General features: G+C 43.5%; 1 protein-coding gene across 1 annotated transcript in view; it reads right to left on the reverse strand.

Annotated features, from left to right (window-relative positions):
- ZNF331 (zinc finger protein 331) overlaps positions 1-15,299 on the reverse strand; it is a 19,212-nt gene extending 3,913 nt beyond the window's left edge. Inside the window, 5 exon segments of the mRNA XM_019625738.1 lie at positions 3,074-3,200; positions 3,444-3,545; positions 4,088-4,338; positions 4,677-4,766; positions 15,152-15,299. Of these exon segments, the coding sequence (XP_019481283.1) occupies positions 3,074-3,200; positions 3,444-3,482 (166 nt within the window). The 5' untranslated portion in view covers positions 3,483-3,545; positions 4,088-4,338; positions 4,677-4,766; positions 15,152-15,299.
- Between the last annotated feature and the right edge of the window lie 6,833 nt (positions 15,300-22,132).

The following is a 22,132-nucleotide window of genomic DNA, read 5'->3' on the forward strand; positions in this document are numbered from 1 at the left end:
TTAGACAATACTCATGTGTATGGGCAAAAAAACTCGAGGACTGTATTTGTGACTAATTGTATAACAGGTTATTTTAGTTTCTGTTCTCTGGAAAGTGTAAAGCATTCCAACAAAGGGTTTTAATGTAGATTTTTTTTTTGCACCCATGCTGTTGATTGCTAAATGTAATAGTCTGATCATGACGCTGAATAAATGTGTCTTTAAAAAAAAAAAAAAAAGGATGTGAATGGCAAAACATCAAACAAGTTTAAATCCATGAGTTCATAATGATACTAAAAAAAAGTTAAATGAGGGAGCCGGGCAGGTGGCTCGGATGGTTAGAGCGTGAGCTCTGGGCAACAGGGTTGCTGGTTCAATTCCCACATGGGCTAATGAGCTGTGACTGAGCTGAGCTGCCGCTGAGCTGCCAATGGGTGGCCAGGTGGCTAAGCTGGTGAGAGCGTGTGCTCTTGACAAGAAGGCTGCTGGTTTGACTCCCACATGGGATGGTGGGCTGTGCCCCCCATAACTAAGATTGAACACAGCATTTTGAGCTGAGCAGCTGTGAGCTGCTGACAGGCGGCCGGATGGCTCAGTTGGTTAGAGCGTGTGCTCTTAACAACAAGGTTGCCAGTTTGACCCCTGCATGGGATTGTCGGCTATGCCCCCCCCTCCCCCCACAGCTAGATTGAAAGCAGCGACTGGACTTGGGAGCTGAGCTGCGCCCTCCACAACTAAGATTGAAGGACAACAACTTGACTTGGAGCTGATGGGTCCTGGAAAAACACAGTGTTCTCCTTCCCCAATTCCCAATAAAATCTTTAAAAAAAATAAATAAAAGTTAAATGACCAATCTTGGAGTATTGTAGGAAACCAGTCCTTCATTATTAAAAACTAGTTATTTTTGGGCCAGCCAAGTGGCTCATTGGTTAAGAGTTGGCTTGGGACGCCAGTTCTGAGCAGCAGGAACCTGGTTCAGATCCCACATTAGGGCCAGTGACACTGCGCCCTCTACAGCTAAGGTGGTGAACAACAACTCAACCTGGAGCTGGGCTCCCGTGAGTCGACGTCGATGGCGTAGGCTGCAGCCCCTGCTGCAGTAGGCTGCCATGAGCTACCGTGAACGGCTGGCAGCCAGCATGGGCAGCTGGCGTGAGCTGCCATGAGTGGCCGTCCAATGGCCGGTGAGTGAAGGCCTAACCTGGGAAGAGCACAACGATAATAACATGGGCCAGTGAAGCAACGTCCTCCACAACTAGACTGAAGAACAAAAGGACAGCAACTTGTTTGTTCCCCTTCCCTGATTCCCCAATAAAATCTTAAAAAAAAAAAGTTATTTTTTCTTTAATGAACACCCTTCTTATCCAATTTGAACAGTGTGACTACATACATAAACAACCAGTAGATGGAGCTCAGTTTCTTTTTAAAGAATTATTACAGTGAATAAATGAAGAAGAAATGGTAGAATACCACCATTTTGAACTCCCACTGAAAGAGTGAATCTAGGCACTCAAAAAGCACCATAACCAGATATTGCGTCATGATGGCAGAACGTAACAGCACCCAGGATGCAGCATTGTCAAAATTAGATAAAAGAAAGAAAAAGCACTTGAAGCTAGGATAACAACCAACCTTCAGGAACTGGTGAGAGCCCAAGATGTCACCTCACCTTGGCTACTCAAGGCATGGCCCACTGACCATGAATGTCATAGAGATTGTAGTAGAGAGTATCATCAGCAACCCAAGAAATCAGGGTGAAATATGAGAAAAAAACAAGGTGAGAGGGGGATGTGGTGAAGATAAAGTTCATGGTGGTGGTTTCCTCCCCAGAAGCCGTGGGCTTTGGACCTTGCCAGGTCCAAACGCCTCAGGGGTGCACCTGCTCCCTGCTCAGCTGGGCTGCTTGCCGTAAGGATGGCTTGTCCCAGCCAGACTGGCTCTCACTTTCTTTGTATATACTGTCTTCTTATCTTTTTCCTCACAGCCATTGAAGCTCTTTCCCTTGCTTCCATAAGACAATCACATCTGAAATGAACTGTCCTGCTTTCAAAAATTGAAATGCCATGTGATGTAGAACTTAAGAAAAAAATGTCAGCTCACAATTTTTTTGATTGAGCCTTAGTCAAATTTATAACAGCCTAAAAGTCAAAATCTTAGAGACTTCAGAAGAGAAAGGATTAAAGAATTAACAGGTGGACCAGGCAGATAAGGAAAAGGTCTTATTTTAAACCTCCGAGGGCCTTATCCCTGGAGGCGAGTACAACATGGTAGCTGACAGTATGGATCCTGGGCCAAAATTCTTAGGCTCAGTTCTTGCTTCTGCCTTCTCTGTCTGACCTAGTCACTTTATGCCCTACAAGACTCATCTACAAATCAGACATACTATCATGTCTTTCTCATAAACTTGTGAGAATGAAACGAAATGTATTTATATGCACACAGTGTTTACAACAATGCCTGGTATAGAGTAAGCACAATATAAGCCATTAATATTATGCTTGTTATTTTACTAACAGTAAGTTAAGAAATTTCTTGAGACATTTACAAGATATTGTCATCCAATGTTTTAACTCAAAGTTCATGGATTATAACTTTCAACCTCACTTCAAGCGCAATGCATAGGAAATGAAATACGCTCACTTTGGTTTTATACGAATTCTGTTCATTCAGTCTACCTCTACATCAGGCAGAAGCTGGTTAACTACAGAAAATCAAGCCACTGTGTCGAGCCATTTTCCTTTAAGGTGGGCCCAAAGTATTAATACCACAGGTCACTGACAGCAATTTGGGGATAAACATATCACAGTATAAAGCTTGGTTTCTTTGAAGATGGTCATGAAATAAATGTTCTAGAATTCTAATGCATTCTTTGGTCTTCTTAATTACAGCAAGGGCCAGACAAAGGTGGGAAGATCACTGATGGATGAGAAGATGAAGGTACGTAATGCCCATTCCCAAATCGACAAAATTCAGAGCATTTCCTGGGAATAAGAAGAGACTCAACTAGTTTCTTGAATGGTAGTCCTGAAATTCACAGTGGAGGGGGCTGACATTCCAGGGAGCAGAGTCAAAGTTTATGACTCAGGCAACTTACTCAGTGAGACCAAGTTACTGTAGTTCTCCAACATCACATCCCAGTACAGGTCCCTCTGTGTAGAGTCCAGACACGCCCACTCCTCCTGAGAGAAGTCTATGGCCACATCTGAGAAGGTCACCAGACTCTGAAAACACAAGCCCACATGTCCCCGATGAAATGAGGAGATAGTTTCAAGATGAAGGAAAGGAGAGGAAGGGCTACGCTTTGAGTGGGGGCAGATACAGCGGGTAGAATGAAAGCCTGTGATATGGGACGGGGCGCAGTAAGGTCATGGCAGTGATCGAGACAGGATCACTACAGGTTACTGAAAGCCCAGCTGCTGCACAGAAAACCGCCTACATCCCGTGGAATTCTTACTCATCCTGACCTGCCCGGACATGGATAATTCCCTGCCATTCACAAGCATAATGCCCGCCACGTGCCTGCCTTGTAACTTCTCAGCCGGTGTGGATTCCTATGGCATCCTTTGCTGTTTGAGGGGAAAGAAAAAAATTCCTACACTTTTGTTTCTATGTAACGTAATATAAGATCTTTTACCTTCAAAAATAGGGTTTGTATGTTTGGATGTTTTCAAGCCTCAAGTTCAACATTTTGCCAGGCTATCATTGCTTTGTAATGACAAAAGCATTTCTTATTCCATCACACAGACAGATTAGACTTAATTATTACATTTATACACTTGGGTTGAACAAAACATGTAAGATTTCCCCCCATTCTGGGGCCATATGATCATCTACTACTTCCGTCCTGGATAGCCTAATCTGTTACCACCTGCCACCCTGTCTGCCCTTTGTTCCTGATTTAGAAGATAACATTATCAAATGATGCAGAAGCATATAGACGTCTGGGAGGTCTGTTCGACAACAAAATTGACCTCTTGGGTTCCCTGACAACATGACTTCTAAGTCTATAGCTCCAATCACAGCCCTCTGCAATCCCAAAGCTGCATAAAGCTTGAGCTCTCACCACACACTAAGCCTGAGACCAACGAACATAAACACTCCCTCTTACCTTCCTGAAAAAAAGATCAGCGGGGATCAGTTGAGAATTCTCATTTTCTCCTGTAGTCAAGTGGGACCAACTTCTCTAAGTCACCAATCACAAACCCAACGCAAATATTTCTCTTAAGGGACTTTCTTCCTCCATTGTTACAACATTACTCATTTTTTGGTCAACAGTCTTGATGTGGCCTTCTCTTTATATCCTTAGTTATAAGGGTTCTGTTCAGCTAGTCTTCAGATGATTCCCAAAATTGAACTGTTCTGTAATTAGTTGTAATTTTAATGTGATCATGGGAGGCGGCAGACATAGCATTTATCTACTCCACCATCTTTTACCTCCCCACAACATTTCTCTTGACAAAAAACTGAGCACAAAGGAGATACTAAACAATCAGTTCCATGGTTACAATCAAGTCCATGGTTACAGGAACATTAGCCACAAAAGGTGGGCATGGGGCTACATGGCATCACCATTCACTGGAACAGGAAGAACTGGGAGGTAATTAGATGATATTCCTGGGCAGGGGGCTTCAGAATAATTCATAAAGTAGCCACAGGACCCAAACCCCACATTTCAAGAAGGAAAGAGAAATACTTACGTGGGCCATAGTTTTAGAATCCAGAACTGATCAGTTGTCTTGGAGTTTCCTTTTACCGAAGACACAAAATCCAGAGAAACCAGAGCTGGACTGGAGGAGAAAGAGGCATCGAAGTAAGTGCACCTTGGTTCCCAAAATGACTTACAACCTTTTTGCTCCTCCGTCTTTGCTTCTAAAGAACCCATGGCTCCTTCGCCCATACACATACATAAACACATCGGAGAAGATTAAGAGGATTCTATAAAACAACAAGCGCTCCCTGAAACTCCAGGAAACCCAGTGGCACAGAACAGAGCAGAGGAGCTTTTATGTATTTATTTTTCACCTTGACTTGAAGACCCAACCATTTTAGCAGGGTTTGTGGCCAGCTCCCTGTTGGTGCGTAGGTATTAAGAAATTGGCCTCGACCAAAGAGACAGCTGGCCTTTGTCCTCAGCTTCTGAGAGGAATCTGCATCATACCTAATAGAAAGGGCTCTATTTTGGGTGCTGGCTGGCCATTTCCACGTCGTAGGGGGGAGCTGTCCCTGCTAGACAGACCAATCAGGTGATTCTGGGTGGAGGGTTTTGGGGCATGAGTATCAGTTGACCGGAAGGCTGAGCAATGAATGAATCAATCACGTCTACAGAATCAATCAACCAACTGTGTCTATGCGATAAAGTCCTGGTGAAAACTCTGGACATCGGAGCTAGGTGAGCTTCCATAGTTGGCAGTGCTCTGTGCATGTTGTCAGGCAGTAATGCCAGTAGAGTAATGAGTCCTGACTCCCTGGGGAGAAGAAGTTGGAAGCTCGTGTTGGGAGCAGCCCTGGACCTCCTTGCCTTATGCACCCGTTTCCTTGGCCAACGTTAGTCTGTACCCTTTCCCTGGAATAAACCGTACCCGTGTAAAACAGCGCTCAGAGTTCTGGATGCCCTTCTAGCTCTGTATTATTGATCCTGAGTTTGGTTTCAGGAAACTCCTGAACCTGCAGTTGGTGTGAGAACTGAGGGTGGTCTTGGGTGGAGACTGTGCCCTCAGACCTCACAGTTTGGCTCACTCTGGGAAGGGGGGCTATGATCTGGACCTGAGACTGGGTGTTTCTAGGACTCTTTGTCTCACTCTGAGCACATCCTGCTCCCTCTGGTCACATCGTCCAGGGTGAAGAGGGCCTGCATCATCCAAACCTGAGTCTCTTCTGGCCTCCAGAGAGGGTGATGTAGGTCAAGACATGGCAGATGGATGGGGTGGTGGAGGGACTGCTCAGGCAGCGGTCAGCACTGAGTCCAGAAGAGCTGACTGCATGAACACATGCAGATGATCAATGCAAACACTGACATTAGTGCTTATTCAGTGCTAAGACAGGAAATACTTATACATGAAAGGCATTTCAGATATATTACCAATCGGAAAATCAGGTACCAAAACATGATACAGAAATACATTTGTAAAATTCTATATATGAATATATACACACATGTATAATTTGATGTGTGTATATCTGATATATAAACACACACACACACACAGGGAGGGAGAGAGAGAGACAAACACACAGACATTGACAAACCATAAGACATCACAGAAAGAGATATAAAAATAGAAAGAAAATATCCTGGAAAGTTACAACATATCTCCCCATGTATAAGATGCACCTTAATTTTGGGGCCCGAAATTTGAAAAAAAAAAGGTATTACATAAAGTTATTGAACTCAAGTTTTATTCGTCATAAAATTCATACAGCTCCTCATCACTGTCAAAACTCCCAACCATAGCCAGTCGGATTGTTTTCTCAGTTGGAGGAGGACTGAACTTACGTTCAGCAGCACAATTTCTGTTCATTTTTGCAAACTGGATCACTTTTTTTTTAAAGATTTTATTGGGGAATTGGAGGGGAACAGCATTGGGGAATTGGGAAAAGGGAACAGACAGGTAGACAAATTGCTGTTTAGTTCTTCAGTCTAGTTGTGGAGGATGTGGCTTCACTGACCAATGTTGGTATGATCATTGTGCTTTTCCTGGGTGAGGCAATCGGTCGCTGGTCATTGGTCAGTCACTTACGGCAGCTCTCCCTGGCTGCCAGCTGCTCACGCTGGCTGGCCAGCCACTCATGTAGCTCACAGCAGCCCACTGCAGCCCCGCTGCAGCCTATGCCGTCGCCAGCAACTCACAGCAGCCCAGCTCCAGATCGAGCTGTTGTTCATCATCTTAGTTGTAGAGGGCGCAATGTCACTGGCCCTTAATGTGGGATCCAAACTGCAGCCCTGCTGCTCAGAGCTGGTGCTCCCAAGCGAGCTCTTAACCAGCTGAGCCACTCGGCCGGCCCAAACTAGATCACTTTTAATTTGAATTCAGCACTGTACCGAAATCTTTTCTGAGCCATTTCTGGGCAGAACATGGCAAAATGTAACCTAATATACTGGTAACAAGTGTGAAACAATGAGTGCAAAGACAACAAGCGAGAAAAAGTGGGAAATGCAAGTAACAAAAATCTACAACCACTCTAGAAGACGCACCCAGTTTTTAGACCCAAATTTTTCAAAAAAGGGTGCGTCTTATACATGGGGAAATATGGTATAGGCTTTGTAGAGAAAAGAGTTAACACCACAAGTCTGAAGCTGCTATCCTTAGGCTTGCTTGCAAGACCGGTGCTTGGCTAGACTTCCAGAATGTTCCCACCATTCCCTAACTGCTAAGAGTGGTTCACTGTTCTACAATTTAGGTATGTGCTAAGGCAGGGATGCCTATGTGGCTGACCCCAATATAAACCCTGGCCTCCTAGGCAGGAGAGCGTCCCTGGTAGACAACACTGTACACTCATTGCCAGAGGAACGAAGCACATCTCCTGTGTGATTGCACTGAGAGAGGACTCTAGGAAGTGTGTGCCTGTTTTCCTCCAGATGTTGTCCTGTGCACCTTTCCCTCTGCTGACTTTGCTGTGTATCCTTTCACTGTAATATTTCTTAGCCATGAGCAGGACTATAGGTTGAATCCTGTGAGTCCATCTAGAGCAGCGGTTCTCAACCTTCCTAATGCCGCGACCCCTTAATACAGTTCCTCATGCTGTGGTGACCCCGACCATAAAATTATTTTCATTGCTACTCTATAACTGTAATTTTGCTACTTTTTTTTTTTTAAAGATTTTTATTGGGGAATTGGGGGGATGGGAACAGTGCTGGGGAATTGGGGAAAGGGGAACAGACAAGTTGCTGTCGTTTTGTTCTTCAATCTAGTTGTGGAGAATGTTGCTTCACTGGCCCAAGTTGGCACCATCATTGCGCTCTTCTCTGGCGAGGCAGATCAGTCACCGGCTTCTGGACGGCCGCTCACTGCGGCTGCTGGCCGCTCACGCTGGCTGCTGGCCACACAAGGCAGCCCATGGCAATCCACTGCCACAGGGACTGCAGCCCACGCCGTCGCCGGCGACTCACGGCAGCCCAGCTCCAGGTTGAGCTGTTGTTCAGCATCTTAGCTGTAGAGGGCAGCGTCACTGGCCCTCATATGTGGGATCCGAACCGGGGCCCTCTGGCATCCCAAGCGAGTTCTCAACCATCGCGCCACTCGGCCGGCCCTAATTTTGCTACTTTTATGAATCGTAATGTAAATATCTTTTTGTTTTCCGATGGTCTTAGGCGACCCCTGTGAAAGGGTCGTTTGACCCCCAAAGGGATCGCGACCCACAGGTTGAGAACGGCTGATCTAGAGAATCACTGAACCTGGTAGTGGCCTTGGTGACTCCGACACATCCTTTGATCTTGAGTATACCTAACTGGGTATTGTAACCATAGCCATGCATTGGCTTGGCAAATATAAACGTGTGTGCATTTATTTCTTTTAAATTTATTAAGAGGCAGTTACTCTTAAAAGCCAGAGAAACTTTGTTTTTTTTTTGAAGTTTCCTCTTGAATTGCAGGAAAAGCTCAGAATATATTATTTTTGGATTATCTTAATGAATAACTTTTCTTTGTTTCCTTTCACTTCCTAATACCTAAACCAACTCTTTGATGTCTATATATACCCACAAATGTCAAAGTACCGACTGGAAAAATGACTGAAATTTCAAGTGATGCCTTAGATACTGACGGCTGTCTCGATGCTGCTTAGTTTATGTCTTGGTGGGGGAAAATTTTACTTTTGAACTTGTCCTTTCAGCTGTGGTGTCCTGCAGATGGCTGCTAGATCACTTCACCCTATTAGTCTTCACTATGCATCAAACATTAGAAAAAATACATAAGGTATAAACCTAGAAAATAAATTCCCTTTATCTCCACATAGAGCCTGTGCATTCAGAATTATTTGGTCGTGACCTGGTGTCAGTGGCTATAGTGAGAATGACACACCCTGTCCTTAGCACCTCTCAGGGCACATCACCTGGAATTCACCACAGGCTGCTCTGTGCTTCTTCCATTCAGACCGTCCCTTCCTTGCTGGATTACAAGCAGTGTACAGGTAACTGTGTGCTTTCAGTCATTCTGTCATTCCAAGTACCAATGTCACTGAGTCAGGCATATTGCAGGCACTTAACAAAACTAGGATTTTGACTCAAAAGTCCACTTTTTGGAATGTATCACAAGGAAGAAGCTATAATAGTACACATATACATGCACAAGAATTTTTTTATGAGACAGTTGTTCTTTTTTTTTTTTTTTAGCTGAGCCATTCTGCCACCTGTTGGCAGCTCAGCGCCAGCTCAGCTTGGGCTGGGCATTGAACTGCTGTTGCTCAGAGCTTGCAACTAAGCCACTCGGCAGGCCGAGACAGTTGTTCTTTTAAATTGAGGTAATTGCAGATTCATGTGCAGTTGTAAGAACTCATTCAGAGGGAGCCTGTGTACCCTTTACCCCAAGGGTACTACACCACAAAACCATACAGTACAATATCACGACCAGGATGTTGGCATTCACACAATCCATTAATTTTATTCAGATTTTCCAGGGAATTCTTTTTAAAAAAATTTAAAAGTAGAATATAAATATTTCACAGTAGGGGATAGAGTAAATAAATTATAGTCTGCTATAACGGCATGTTTACTAATAATGATATTGATTTATATTAATTGAGAAAGGAATCTAAGATGAATTACCAAGCAAAGAAGGTAGGTTTAAAAAGATGTGTATAATTTGGGAGGAGAGGTCTTGGTGAATTTAAGAACACTGGCTCTGCGATCTGACTTTCAGGATGCGAATCTCAGTGCTGATGGTTACTAACCTCATGGTATTTGTCCCCCCACAGGTGAGATGGGGGTAAAAATAGTACCTACCAGGTATGACTGTCTCAACTACTAAGCTAATCTACATAAAGCACAATATGTAACAATTATTTAATGCAAGTTAGCTGTTATTATTGAAGATCAATAACACTAGACATTCCTCAATCCGTTTTCATAAAAGAAACCCAAACCTGCTGTGTCCCTTTTTTCTTATGTAAAAATGTTTTCAAACCTGCTGTCTATACAATCAATGCTAACTCAAAACTTTCAGAGACTCTTAAGAGTGAAATTCTTTTTAATTAACAATATTAGCAAAAATAAAATAAAATAAAATAAGATTATGAGACAGGTAAGGAGGAAACATTCCATCCCCACCAGCAAAGAGCGGGGCAGCCAGGATTCTGCATTAAAAATCCAGCTAGAAGGATCGAAACTGAGATGCCAAATTGGGAACATTACCAAGTGGCTCAATCTCAGTCTTGTCTTCTATGGGATATGAAAGATTTATGTGAACATTTTAAACTGCTGTCGTCTTATACTTTTCTCACATCAGCCCTTGGAAATGTCACTTGTCCAGTCCATATTTGTAACATATCAGCGACCATTGCCATGGTCTGTGAAAGATATACTAAATTTCTAGAAAGTCTAATTTTGAAGGTCTTTCTTGATAATTTACTGAAATGGGATTAGTTTCAAACTATGTATCTCTACTCCTATAAGGGGTAAATACGTGGGAGATTTTTTTTTCAAAGCAAGAATGGAATCACTGGCACACCTGTCCCCTCCCCACATATACACAGGTATAATGTGATCCATGGCTGAAGTGGATTCCTTTTACAAACTAGGATTTGGTGGAGAGTCTTTGGCTCATTTGCATAAGCAACTGGCAGGATTCAATGTTCTAGAAATAAAACCACATGCATATGCTTAGAGGGGGAGGAGAGGATTGGAAACATACACACCAAAATATCAACAGTCGTCTCTGGATGGTACAGTTATGGGTAATTTTGAGTTTCTTCTGTATGACCTCCTTAGGAAACTTAATTTTTTTGTAGCAGGCCTGCATTAATCCCATCATAAGAAATGTGACTTAAGACAGTCCCAAATTTTAAAAAATAATTAACAAAGAAAAGGACCATGGTTATGGGGGGGCAGTATGTTGCAGTCATTAAGGGAACTTTGAATGGACAGGCTTGTGGTAGACAGAGTAACTGTCTCCCAAAGAAGCCCATGTCCTAATCCTGGAAACTGAATATGTTACATGACCTAGTCAAGGGGCTGTAGGTTGCAGATGGACTTAATGTTATTAATCGGCTGACCTTAAGGTAAGGAGCTTATCCCAGGTGGGCCCAATGTATTCACAACAGTCCTTAAAAGTAGATGAGGAAGGGGTCAGAAGGAGAGACAGAAAGATGTGATGACAGAAGTAGGGTCAGAATGATGTGACAGGAGAGGACTGGACTTGTCTTTGCTAGCTCTGAAGATGGAGGAAGGTGCCACAAACCAAGGAAAGCTGGCAGCTCTGGAAGTTGGGAAAGGCAGTGAGAGAGAATGCCTCCCAGAGCTTCAGAAAAGGAACGCAGCCTTGCCAACACCTTCGTTTTAGCCCAGTGAGACCCATTTTGGACTTCAGACCTCGAGGACTATAAGATAATAAATTTGTGTTGTTGTAAACCACTAAATCTGTAGCAATATGTTACAGCAGCAAAAGGAAACTGATACGAGGCCTAGAATTGAAAAAATAAGGTGACTAAAACAAATATCACCTCGCTGATCTTGGATGTCCTTCCACTGCGTCTCAGCAGTACCATCAGACCCTGTATGCAATAATGCAGCTAAGCTGCTCTGCAGACTGATAAGGGAAAGTGTGCAAAGCAGACAGGAGGCTGTTTGGTACAGAGAAAGTCCTCAATAAATGTGGCCACGCTCCCTCCCACCTTTGCTGAATAATCAATTAAAATGTCATTTTGGATAGGAGACTTGAACAGTGTTTTATTAAATGGAATTTCAAGCTAATTAAAAAATTTCATCCATAATACTGTTTATGAGTACTGCTTAATATTGTATCATATGTGTTTTTCCTTCTTATGACTATTTCTAAACAAAATTTTTCATAGCCGCATAATACTCTATAATGTGAATTTGGTGTGGTTTTCCATCATCCTGAATACTAATTGTGGTCAGGGTAACACAGTCTTTGATTCTAGACCAAGAATCTAATTGTTTGGGGCATGTCCACCTTTGTGAATACCATGAAGTCATAGACTTTCTCCTAGAAAAAAACCGCATTTACAAACATATGTAATAAGTCTGTATATAATTTCCCTTGGGCAACTGTAAAATGTAATTAAAGGAAGGACCCCAGTTTAAGGATTCTGGTCCTAGACCCTTTGAGGCTCCAGTTCATTTTGTCAACTTGCAAGTACCAATCACAATGACCTTCATTCGTATGTTGCTCCTGATCTATAGAACGTCCAGACTTACCATATAGCGAAAACAGTATTTGCTGAGCACTTACGCTCTGGGGGCTGTTCTAAGAGACTTCACCTGTATTATCTCAACCCTATTTTCATAAAGCTCAAAACACCAGGAAGAGAAAGAGACCAGATCGGAACCCAATACTCTACGTCAGGCTTGGCAAACTACATGATATGGCCTGCAGCCTGTTTATGTAGGGAATGGGGTTTATGTTTTTAAAGGGTTGTAAAAACAAACAAAAAACAAAGGAGGAGGAGGGGGCATCATTCCCCATTCCTTAAGTGTAAGCTGCACAGAGTGACCGCCTTCCAAAGAGGACAGTATGGAAAGAGGGAAAAAGGAGTGACTTTACAGTGGAGAAAATTGACAAACACTACCTCAGCCAGGTGATCAAGTGCCATCTCAATAATCACAAATCGTGTTGACAGTATGTACCCTTGCCATGTCGTGGGGAAAGTGGTAATTTACCTCTGTGATCTCCCACCCCCAAATGCATAAACCCAGTCTAACCATGAGAAAAACATCAGGTCCCAATGGAGAGACACCCTGCAAGACACCTGACCAGTACCTCTTAAAAATGTCAAGGTCATCAGAAACAAGGGAAGTCTGAGAAAATGTTACAGCCAAGCGGAGCCTAAGGAGCCATGACAACAAATTGTCACGTGGTGTCCTGGAACAGACGAAGAACATTATGTAAAAACCAAGGAAAATAAGTAAAGCATGGACTTCAATTAATGATAATGTATCAAAATCGGCTCATTTATTGTAACTAATGTTCCTTACTAATGTAAGTTGGTCATAACAGGGAAAACGAGGTGCAGGGTACCTGGAATTCTCTGTACTATCATTGGAATTTTTCTATAAATCTAAAACCATTCTAAAAAATAAAATCTATTGAAAAAGAACAATATGCAACTATAGGTAGCCCATATAGCATAAACTATTTAATACATGACCCTCTACAGAAAGGGCTGAGCAACCTCTCCTCCAGGTTCAGAACTCATACTGAGTGTCAAATCATATTGTTTCTCACAGTTAATACAAGATGTGTCTAAACAAACTGAAACTGTTGGACCTCAAACAAGACATGGCTCATACAACACACTTCTAGTTACTGATTACTGAAAAAAAAAAAATTCCTGCTTTATGACAAAGACCTTTGCCCAAAGCCCACTCCCCAAAGCCTCACGAAGCTGATAACTTTGTCGTGTACTGACTAAATCAATCAAACCTCCTTTCTTCCTGTGCTTTGAAAGTCAGGCCTGTAGGAAAGACCTATAGAGATATCCAGTGTTTGATTCCATCTAAAAATCAATGTACTACTTACCAAATCACATTAAAATAAAGTGCAAATAACCTCCCAGTAGTATTCTTTTATACCATAAAATTCTTAGAAAAGAAGAGCACACAGAAGAGTGTGAACAACCTGCCAAATGAACAGGTGAATACTCACTGGAAAGGGTGGGTACGCTGGGGACTATACCTGCACAGCCCCTGTCACACCTCTTGGAAAGGACTTATGGGATAAGTCACTGTTAGGGAGGATATTTCAAGGAAAGCAAATATTCTTAAGTCCTATAAACACAAATCATTTACTGAACAACAACAACAAAAATAACTCATCTGAACCTTGATTTTAAGATGTGTAACAATTCTTCTCCCTCCTGAGGATGCTTTATCTAGAGGATGGCTGGCCTGGGTGAAAGAGAAGGATAGAATGAGACACCAGGTTCTTTCTGGAGCACAGGCTACCTCAGAACATACTGTCCAAGGCCACACCTGTCACCATGTCATCTCTAAAAACAATCAGAAATATGGGGGAACTGGATCTGAATATTTCAGAGATTCCTGGGGACCAGGCTCTAGTAACTGGGGTTCTGAAATACGTAGTTGTCCCCTACCCGCACCTGCCAAGTCAGGGACCTCTACTCTCCAAAAAAAGGAACCTTATTCCTGAGGTCTTTCCATTCTGTCATTCAGGGCGCCTGTATGGAGAGCAGTGCTAGGTCTAAAATTGCCATCTCATAACTATGTCTGCGCCCTTCTTGTTGGTCATTTTCGCTACAGGGTTCAGGCTCTGATTTCCCTTTGGTGCCCCTTCGTCTAGACAGGTACCACATGGTTAGAAGGTAAAGGCAGACATCCGAGATACAGGTTACACTGTCACACACACACCAGTGTTCACTCAATCCGTGGCCACACACAGAATCACCCGAGCACAATATCGGCACCAGTCACAGCCCAAGAATCGCACCATTAGGAGATACGCCTCGACCCTGACATACCTACTGACGTCCACGTCAGAGACAGGGTGCCCGGCCCTGCCAACCCCACAGAAGAGCAAAGGCACACAGCTCATAGCCACGGAGACATACCCGGGCCCTGCCATCCCCACAAAGCCCATACGCAGGTAACTCACACAGAGCAGAGTCGCACAGTCACAGCCTGGCCGCGTCTCCCCTACAGACGCTCCCACGCACGCGTGTCACAGTCACGGGGACCGGGCCCGGCGGCGTCGGCCCCTCACTCACTTGCAAGTGCGTCACAGCCACGGGGACAGGGCCTGCTTCTGTCATCTTCACAGACGCTCCCACGCACCTCACTTGCGGGGACGTGGCCCGGTCCCTGACGCCACGCGCGTACACGCACACATGCACACACTTCTCTCCCCCTAGCACTTCTCTCCATAGCCGCTCTCGTAGCCATAGGCCGAGGCTCTGCTCCGGCCCTCCTCGCCAGGGGCGTTGCCCTCCCCGCCATCCCCCGCCGCATTCCGCGCTGGTTTCTCACTGGGATGCTAACAGCTTACCGCATGGGGCCCAACGACCAACAGGGTGTCGGGAGGGGGCGCAAGGGCTGAGCTTAACTCAGGACGGCGACCTGGGGAAGCCGGAGTCTAAAAAACCCTTTGCGTAGGAAGCGCATCTCCCAGCATGCAACTGGAGCGCTCCTAATGGTGCTGTTCCTCAGAGACCTCTGGGAAATGTAGTCCAGAATCTGGGAATCCGCGGAACTGGAAGCGCTTGGGCTCACTTCCTCAGCAGCATGCAACTCTACTTGGCCCTGACAAGTGAGCTGTGTCCCAGAGACTTCTGGGAAATGTATTTCTCGCGGGAATCCTCGGGTCTGGGAGCGAGGCCTTCAGAAGGCGGTCTGCCCCTCCTCCAAAGGAGCTGTGCCCAATATCGCGATTGTTACGGGGGAATTTGCAAATGCTGGGAACCCTGCCGACAGTTCATTTTCTCATAGCATGAAATTCAGCCGACTGCTAAGGACAGTGGACCGGTAGACCCCTGGGAAATGCGCAAAGTCAAGTCAGGAATCCCCAAAAGATGGGAGTCCAGCAGTGCTGACTGACTGACTAACCTTAAGGGTGTCTAGATAGTAATCTGTGTGATGTTACTTTGGAATTATTAGTGACTCTTGAACAACATGGGTCTGAACTATGCCAGTCCACTCATGTGTGAATATTTTTCAATAAACAGTCGGCCCTTGGGGTGCCATGGAGGCTCAGTTGGTTAGAGCACAGGGCTTTTAACAATAAGGTTGCCAGTTCGACTCCTGCATGGGCTGTGCCCCCAGCAACAAGACTGAAAACAGAGACTGGACTTGGAGCTGATGGGTCCTGGGAAAAACACACACTGTTCCCCAATAAAGTTTAAAACAAACAAACAAACAAACAAACAAAAAAACAGTTGGCCCATCAGCTGGAGCTCAGCAGCAGCTCAGCTGGGTGGGACTTGAACCGCTGTTGCTCAGAGCGTGCACTTTCTTTTTTTTTTTTTTTTAAAGATTTTTATTGGGGAATTGTGGGAGGGGAACAGCGCTGGGGAATTGTGGGAAGGGGAACAGACAAGTTGCTGTCCTTTTGTTCTTCAGTCTAGTTGTGGAGGACATCGCTTCACTGGCCCAAGTTGGCATCATCATTGTGCTCTTCCCGGACAAGGCAGATCAGTCACCAGTTTCTGGACTACCGCTCACGGCGGCTGCTGGTCACTCACGCTGGTTGCCTGCTACACAAGGTAGCTTATGGCAACCCACTGCAGCAGGGGCTGCAGCCTACGCCGTCCCCGGCAACTCACGGCAGCCCAGCTCCAGGTTGAGCTGTTGTTCAGCATCTTAGCTGTNCAACTCACGGCAGCCCAGCTCCAGGTTGAGCTGTTGTTCAGCATCTTAGCTGTGGAGGGCAGTGTCACTGGCCCTCATATGTGGGATCCGAACCGGGGCTCTCTGGCGTCCCAAGCCAGCTCTTAACCAATGTGCCACTTGGCCAGCCCTGGAAAACTATTTTCAATCAGCAGTTGGACTCCAAGTGTCTACAAGAAAAACATCCAGTCTAAGAAAAAGCTATGAGTTTATTTGAGCCAAACTGACAATTGCTGGGAATGGATTGAGAAAATGCTCAGGAAAATGGCTGTTTTGCAATTTATTTTATACGTTAGAATCAAAAGAGTAGGGTTACATGAAATCTACTGGTTGTAGATGAAAGGGGTGGGAGAAAGCAAAGTGGGGAAATCTCTGGGTTTGGATAAAAAGTAAAATGGAGAGACACACACTTGTTTTACGTTGGTGAGTACAGGATACAATAGTTAATAGCATTTTACAGCACATAGAGATGGTATTTCGGAAAAAAGGTAACAATGAGAGATTCTGTGGTTTCCTGCTCTGGTGTGGTGGGTTGTGCCCCCTGGGGGGTCGTCCAGAAAAAGGGATTGCTATGACATTCCAAGGGTATGTTATCTTAGATGCAAAAAGACAACAGATAGGCTCACTTAAGGTAAAGATTGACCTTTGTCAAGGAAGCTACAGGCCAAGCATGTGACTACCGGCCACGACTCGCTTTTAGTTAGGAGTTTCATGTTCAGACCATTTTATGAGATTTTTTTCAGTCTCCTGAACTTGTCAGGTTTAATCTGTGGCCCCTTTTGTATCCACACAAATAGGGGTCGACTCTACCCTATTTTATAGAAGCAACTTGAGCATCTGTAGATATGGGTATCTCCACGGGTCCCGGAAACAATTCCCCAGTGGGCACCGAGGCAAGTCAAAAGTTGTAGGCAGGTTTTCTACTCCGTAGGGGTTGGAGGTTTGGCATTCTTACCCCCACCTTGTTCAATGGTCAACTGTGTATGAATTTCTAGGCCCCATCTATTATTAAGTGGTTGATTTTAAGAGTAATTGATATTTTCCCTAGGTCATTATTTATTTTCTTTAACTCTAATTTTGACATTCCTTCTCCATCCATTAACTGGTATATTTTTATAAAGTAAGGCTAACTTTATAAAGTGGGACTGTGTGGTTACATCTAACATTGATACCACTGTAAAGGCAGGATGTTTGCCTCTTTAATTGACACTTTCTAAAGTAATCAGTAGTTGTAAAAACCACCTTGAATGTGCATAACTTGTTATTTTTGACTTTTTCTTTTGAGATTATTACAGAGCCATAAATTTTAATTGAATTAGCGTATTTCAAATTACAGAAATCAATATTCCTTATATTGGCCCAAATAGTCACAATATAGCAAGGATATCCTCTTCACAGCACCCTGTTTTCATTTAATTTGATTCCATTAGTTATTGAAAGTTTCCTTGCTTTTTGACCAGCCAATTCTCCAGGGTTCACTTTATTCTTTCTCTATTCCAGATGCAGAATCAGCCACTTCTCCAAAAAGCCCTGGTTCCTTTCAATTGGAAGTGACATTAGTGAACACAATCTGGGCACTGTTGGGTTGACACGGCATTTAGATATTTTCAGTGGACAGAAGTAGGAAAAGAATGCTTGTCTCTCTATTCATATTTTCAAATAAATTTTAACCTTATAGCATTTTTCTTTCAACTTACTGAATCCTAACTTTATTAACATAATTATTTCCTGTTGCCTACAATATAAGAGAAATACTTTCAAAATGACAATGGTGATAGTTCTAAAATAACTATGGTATAACTGAAGGAAATCTGAAATATTCTTTGTAATCCTTTTGTCCTGCAAATGGCTCCCATTAAGTGTATAAAGTCAAGACACCACATTATTTTTGTTGATGATGAACTATTTAATGAAAGGTTTGCCGAGGAGAGAGGGAGGCGAGAGACACCGATATTCAAGCAAGCAAGTTTATTAACCTGCCGGGCTGAGGCCATGGGAGGCATCAGCCCCGACTAAGGGAAGAGTCTAGTTTTGATAGGGTGGAGTAAGTAACCAGTGGCAACGGTTGGTGATGGCAATGGCTGGGGGTTTTTGGAAAATTTCTACTTCTGTCAAGCAGGATATGGATGATGTATTTCCCGCTGGGTTTTGTGCCAAGCAGGATGCGGGGTGTGCGCCCATACTGCATGGCTGAGCTGGCCTCCAGGGTGAACAGTACCTTACATTTAATAATGCTGTTGGGATAACAGGATAGGTAGTGTTAGGTTTCAGAGGCCCTGACTCTATCTGCAAGAAAACAAAATATCTGTTGGCCTGTGCCTGCAGACAGAGCCAAACTTGCGATAACAGAAAGTGCCACAAAACAGCTACTGGCTTACAGGCAGTCAGCATTTTCTATTCAAACAATGCCACCCTGTCAGCACTGCTCCTATATAACCCTCCTCACCTTCTCCCTCGGGGCTGCCGTCTTCTTTAGACTCAGACAGGGCTGCAGCGGCTTCGGCTCAGTCTGATAGGCTTTCTTTTACAATAAACTTTCTTAACTTGCCTGACTGTGTGTGTTCCTTGACCTATCAGGTAGCTATTTGGAAAATGATCAAATTCATTCAATACCTCAAACTATATGTCAGCATAAGGTAAAATGGATCAGAAATATAAATGTAAAAAAAACAAAACAAAAAGCTCATAAACATAATTAATGTGCTGTTTATAATGAAAATCCTCACTATAACCCAAAATCTAGGAGTCATAAGAGGCACATTATAAACTGCTGAAAGCTAAAGACAAAGAGAAAAATCTTGAAAACAACAAGAGAGAAATGACTCATCACATTGAGGGGAATGACAGACAATCTGATTAATGCCTGGAACTTCCATTAAAAACAGTAAACAAAAGGAAGCAGTGAATAAAATATTCAAAATGTTGAAAGAATATTAAAAAAATCAAATAAGAATGCTATATCCAACAAAACTATTAAAAAATAAGGGCAAAATAAAGACATTCCCAGATAAACAATATGCAAAAAACTTTTACTACTCATTAAGAAATGAACCCAATTAAAAAATGGGAAAAAGGGCCGGCCGAGTGGCACGTTGGTGAAGAGCTGGCTTGGGACATCAGCTCTGAGCAGCAGGGCCCCTGTTGGGATCCCACATGAGGGCCAGTGACACTACCCTCTACAGCTAAGATGGTGAACAACAGCTCTACCTGGAGCTGGGCTGCCGTGAGTCGCCGGGGGTGGTGTAGGCTGCAGCCCCTGCTGCAGTGGGCTGCTGTGAGCTACGGAGTGTGGGCGGCAGCCAGCATGAGTGGCTGGCAGCCAGTGTGAGCTGCCAAGAGCCACTGTGAGCGGCCGTCCAGATGCCGGCAACCGATCTGCCTCACCTGGGAAGAGTGCAATGATAATACCAACATGGTTCAGCGAAGCAATGTCCTCCACAACTAGACTGAAGAACAAAAGGACAGCAACTTGTCTGTTCCCCTTCCCCTGATTCCCCAGCACTGTTCCCCTCCCCCAATTCCCCAATAAAATCTTTGGGGGGGGGAAAAAAAGGGAAAAAGACTTGAATAGATATTTCAGCAAAGAAGATATATGAATAGCTCATAAACAAATGAGAATATGCTCAACATCATCAGGCAAATGCAAATCAAAACAATAATGAAATATTACACCCACTACAATGGCTACAATACAAAAGAGCAAGAATATTGTTCCACAGGCTGTGGAGAAACAGGAACTCTCATATATTTCTGCTCAAAATGTAAAATAGTACAGCATCTTCCATTAAAAAAAATCTATATGTTTAAGAGAAATGTATTATTTTGTAGGAAATTATGTTACAAATACTGACTGAAAAATAACCAATCAGAATAAATCTGAATAACCAATTTTAATATACAGATCAAAGGCATTGTAGGGCATTAAATCCTAACAAAGCCTGACTCATTTTAAACCAGATATAGTTCCAATGTGATATAAACTCTTCTAAAAAATAAGTATGTTCCTATTACTCTACATTAGGCTATTTAAAAAAGCAAACAAAAAATTTTTTAACTTGAATCTTCGTTAAATACATAATGTAATTTAGCTAGTTAGCGATCAATATTAGCCAAATTCAATTCATTCTACTAATTTAAAAAAAGATTCAATATTAGAACATCGGTTGATGTTATACACTAAAATAACATTTTTATTTTATTTATTTTAGCACTGTAGTAGATTCTGGAATATGATCTTTGATAATTAAATCATGCCAAATAATAAAATTTTAGAAATTCTTTTTAAGCAAAAGTTTCAGCGAACATTATGATCAGCAGAAACACTGGGAGCATTTCCATGAAAACGAGGCTGAGACTAGGGGCTCCGTCAGAACTTCTAGCCATTTACTACTGCACAGGATGCCTACGCCAGAACCCAAAGAGGAGGAAACAAGAAAAGAGAATCAAAGAGCTAGAACTGTTATTATTCACAGGTGACATGATTACATGCCTGAAACAGCGGAGGATTTATTTTAACTGTTAGGGCTAATAAGAGAATTGAGAACATAAAGCAAATTCTTAACATACTGACACCAATCTTTCTTTTGTAGCAGTAATTAAAAAACAACACAGGGGCGGCCAGTTAGCTCAAGTGGTTAGAGTGCAAGCTCATAACACCAAGGTTGTTGGTTCGATTCCCACATGGGTTGCGGAGCTACACCCTCCACAACTAGACTGACACAACCACTCGACTTGGATCCAAGGCGGCCGGTTAGCTCAGCTGTGCCCTCCTCAACTAGACTGAAGACAACTACTTGACTTGGAGTTGATGGGTCCTGGAAAAACACAGTTTCCCAATAAAATTTAAAACAAACAAACACAAACAAACAAAAACAGCCTGCATTCCCATTACCAAATATACTGTGACCTCTTCTTAAAGGCATTTCCAGATGTGTGAAGAAGTCATCAATTTTTTTTTTGTAAAGATTTTATTGGGGAATTGGGGGAGGGGAACAGCGTTGGGGAATCTGAGAAGGGCAACATACAAGTTGCTGTCCTTTTGTTCTTCAATCTAGTTGTGGAGGACGTCACTTCACTGACCTATGTTGGTATTATCATTGTGCTCTTCCCAGGAAAGGCAGTCGCTCGCCGGCCATTGGATGGCAGCTCAGGAAAGTGCACGCCAGCTGCTGGCCAGCCCCACTGCAGCCTACGCCATCGCCAGCGACTCACAGCAGCCCAGCTCCAGGTTGAACTGCTGTTCAGCATCTTAGCTGTAGCGGGTACAGCGTCACTGGCCCTCATATGTGGGATCTGAACCGGGGCCCTCTGGCGTCCCAAGCCAGCTCTTAACCAATGCGCCACTCGGCCGGCACTAAATTTCTCTTTTTGATTCGACAAATGTCCTTTATAAGAAACTTCTGTTTAGCAAGTTAAAAACTCAAGATTATAACAAAAATTGCTTTCTAGAATCCCTCCTTTTATAAGGTAAAGGAGGAAACCTTTGGTGTCTGTTTGCATTGCTACCAGGGTCCTCCTGGTAAGTGGAAGAAACTAATTATACTTGCGTTGGGAATCTGTTCATCCTGATGTTTTTCTCCCAACTCCCCTCTGATTTAGTTTCTCTCTGTTACAGCTGGCCTGGCCTAAGAGATTTGAACAATTT

The sequence above is a fragment of the Hipposideros armiger genome, unplaced genomic scaffold, assembly GCF_001890085.2.
Source record: "Hipposideros armiger isolate ML-2016 unplaced genomic scaffold, ASM189008v1 scaffold_639, whole genome shotgun sequence".
Taxonomy (NCBI): domain Eukaryota; kingdom Metazoa; phylum Chordata; class Mammalia; order Chiroptera; family Hipposideridae; genus Hipposideros; species Hipposideros armiger.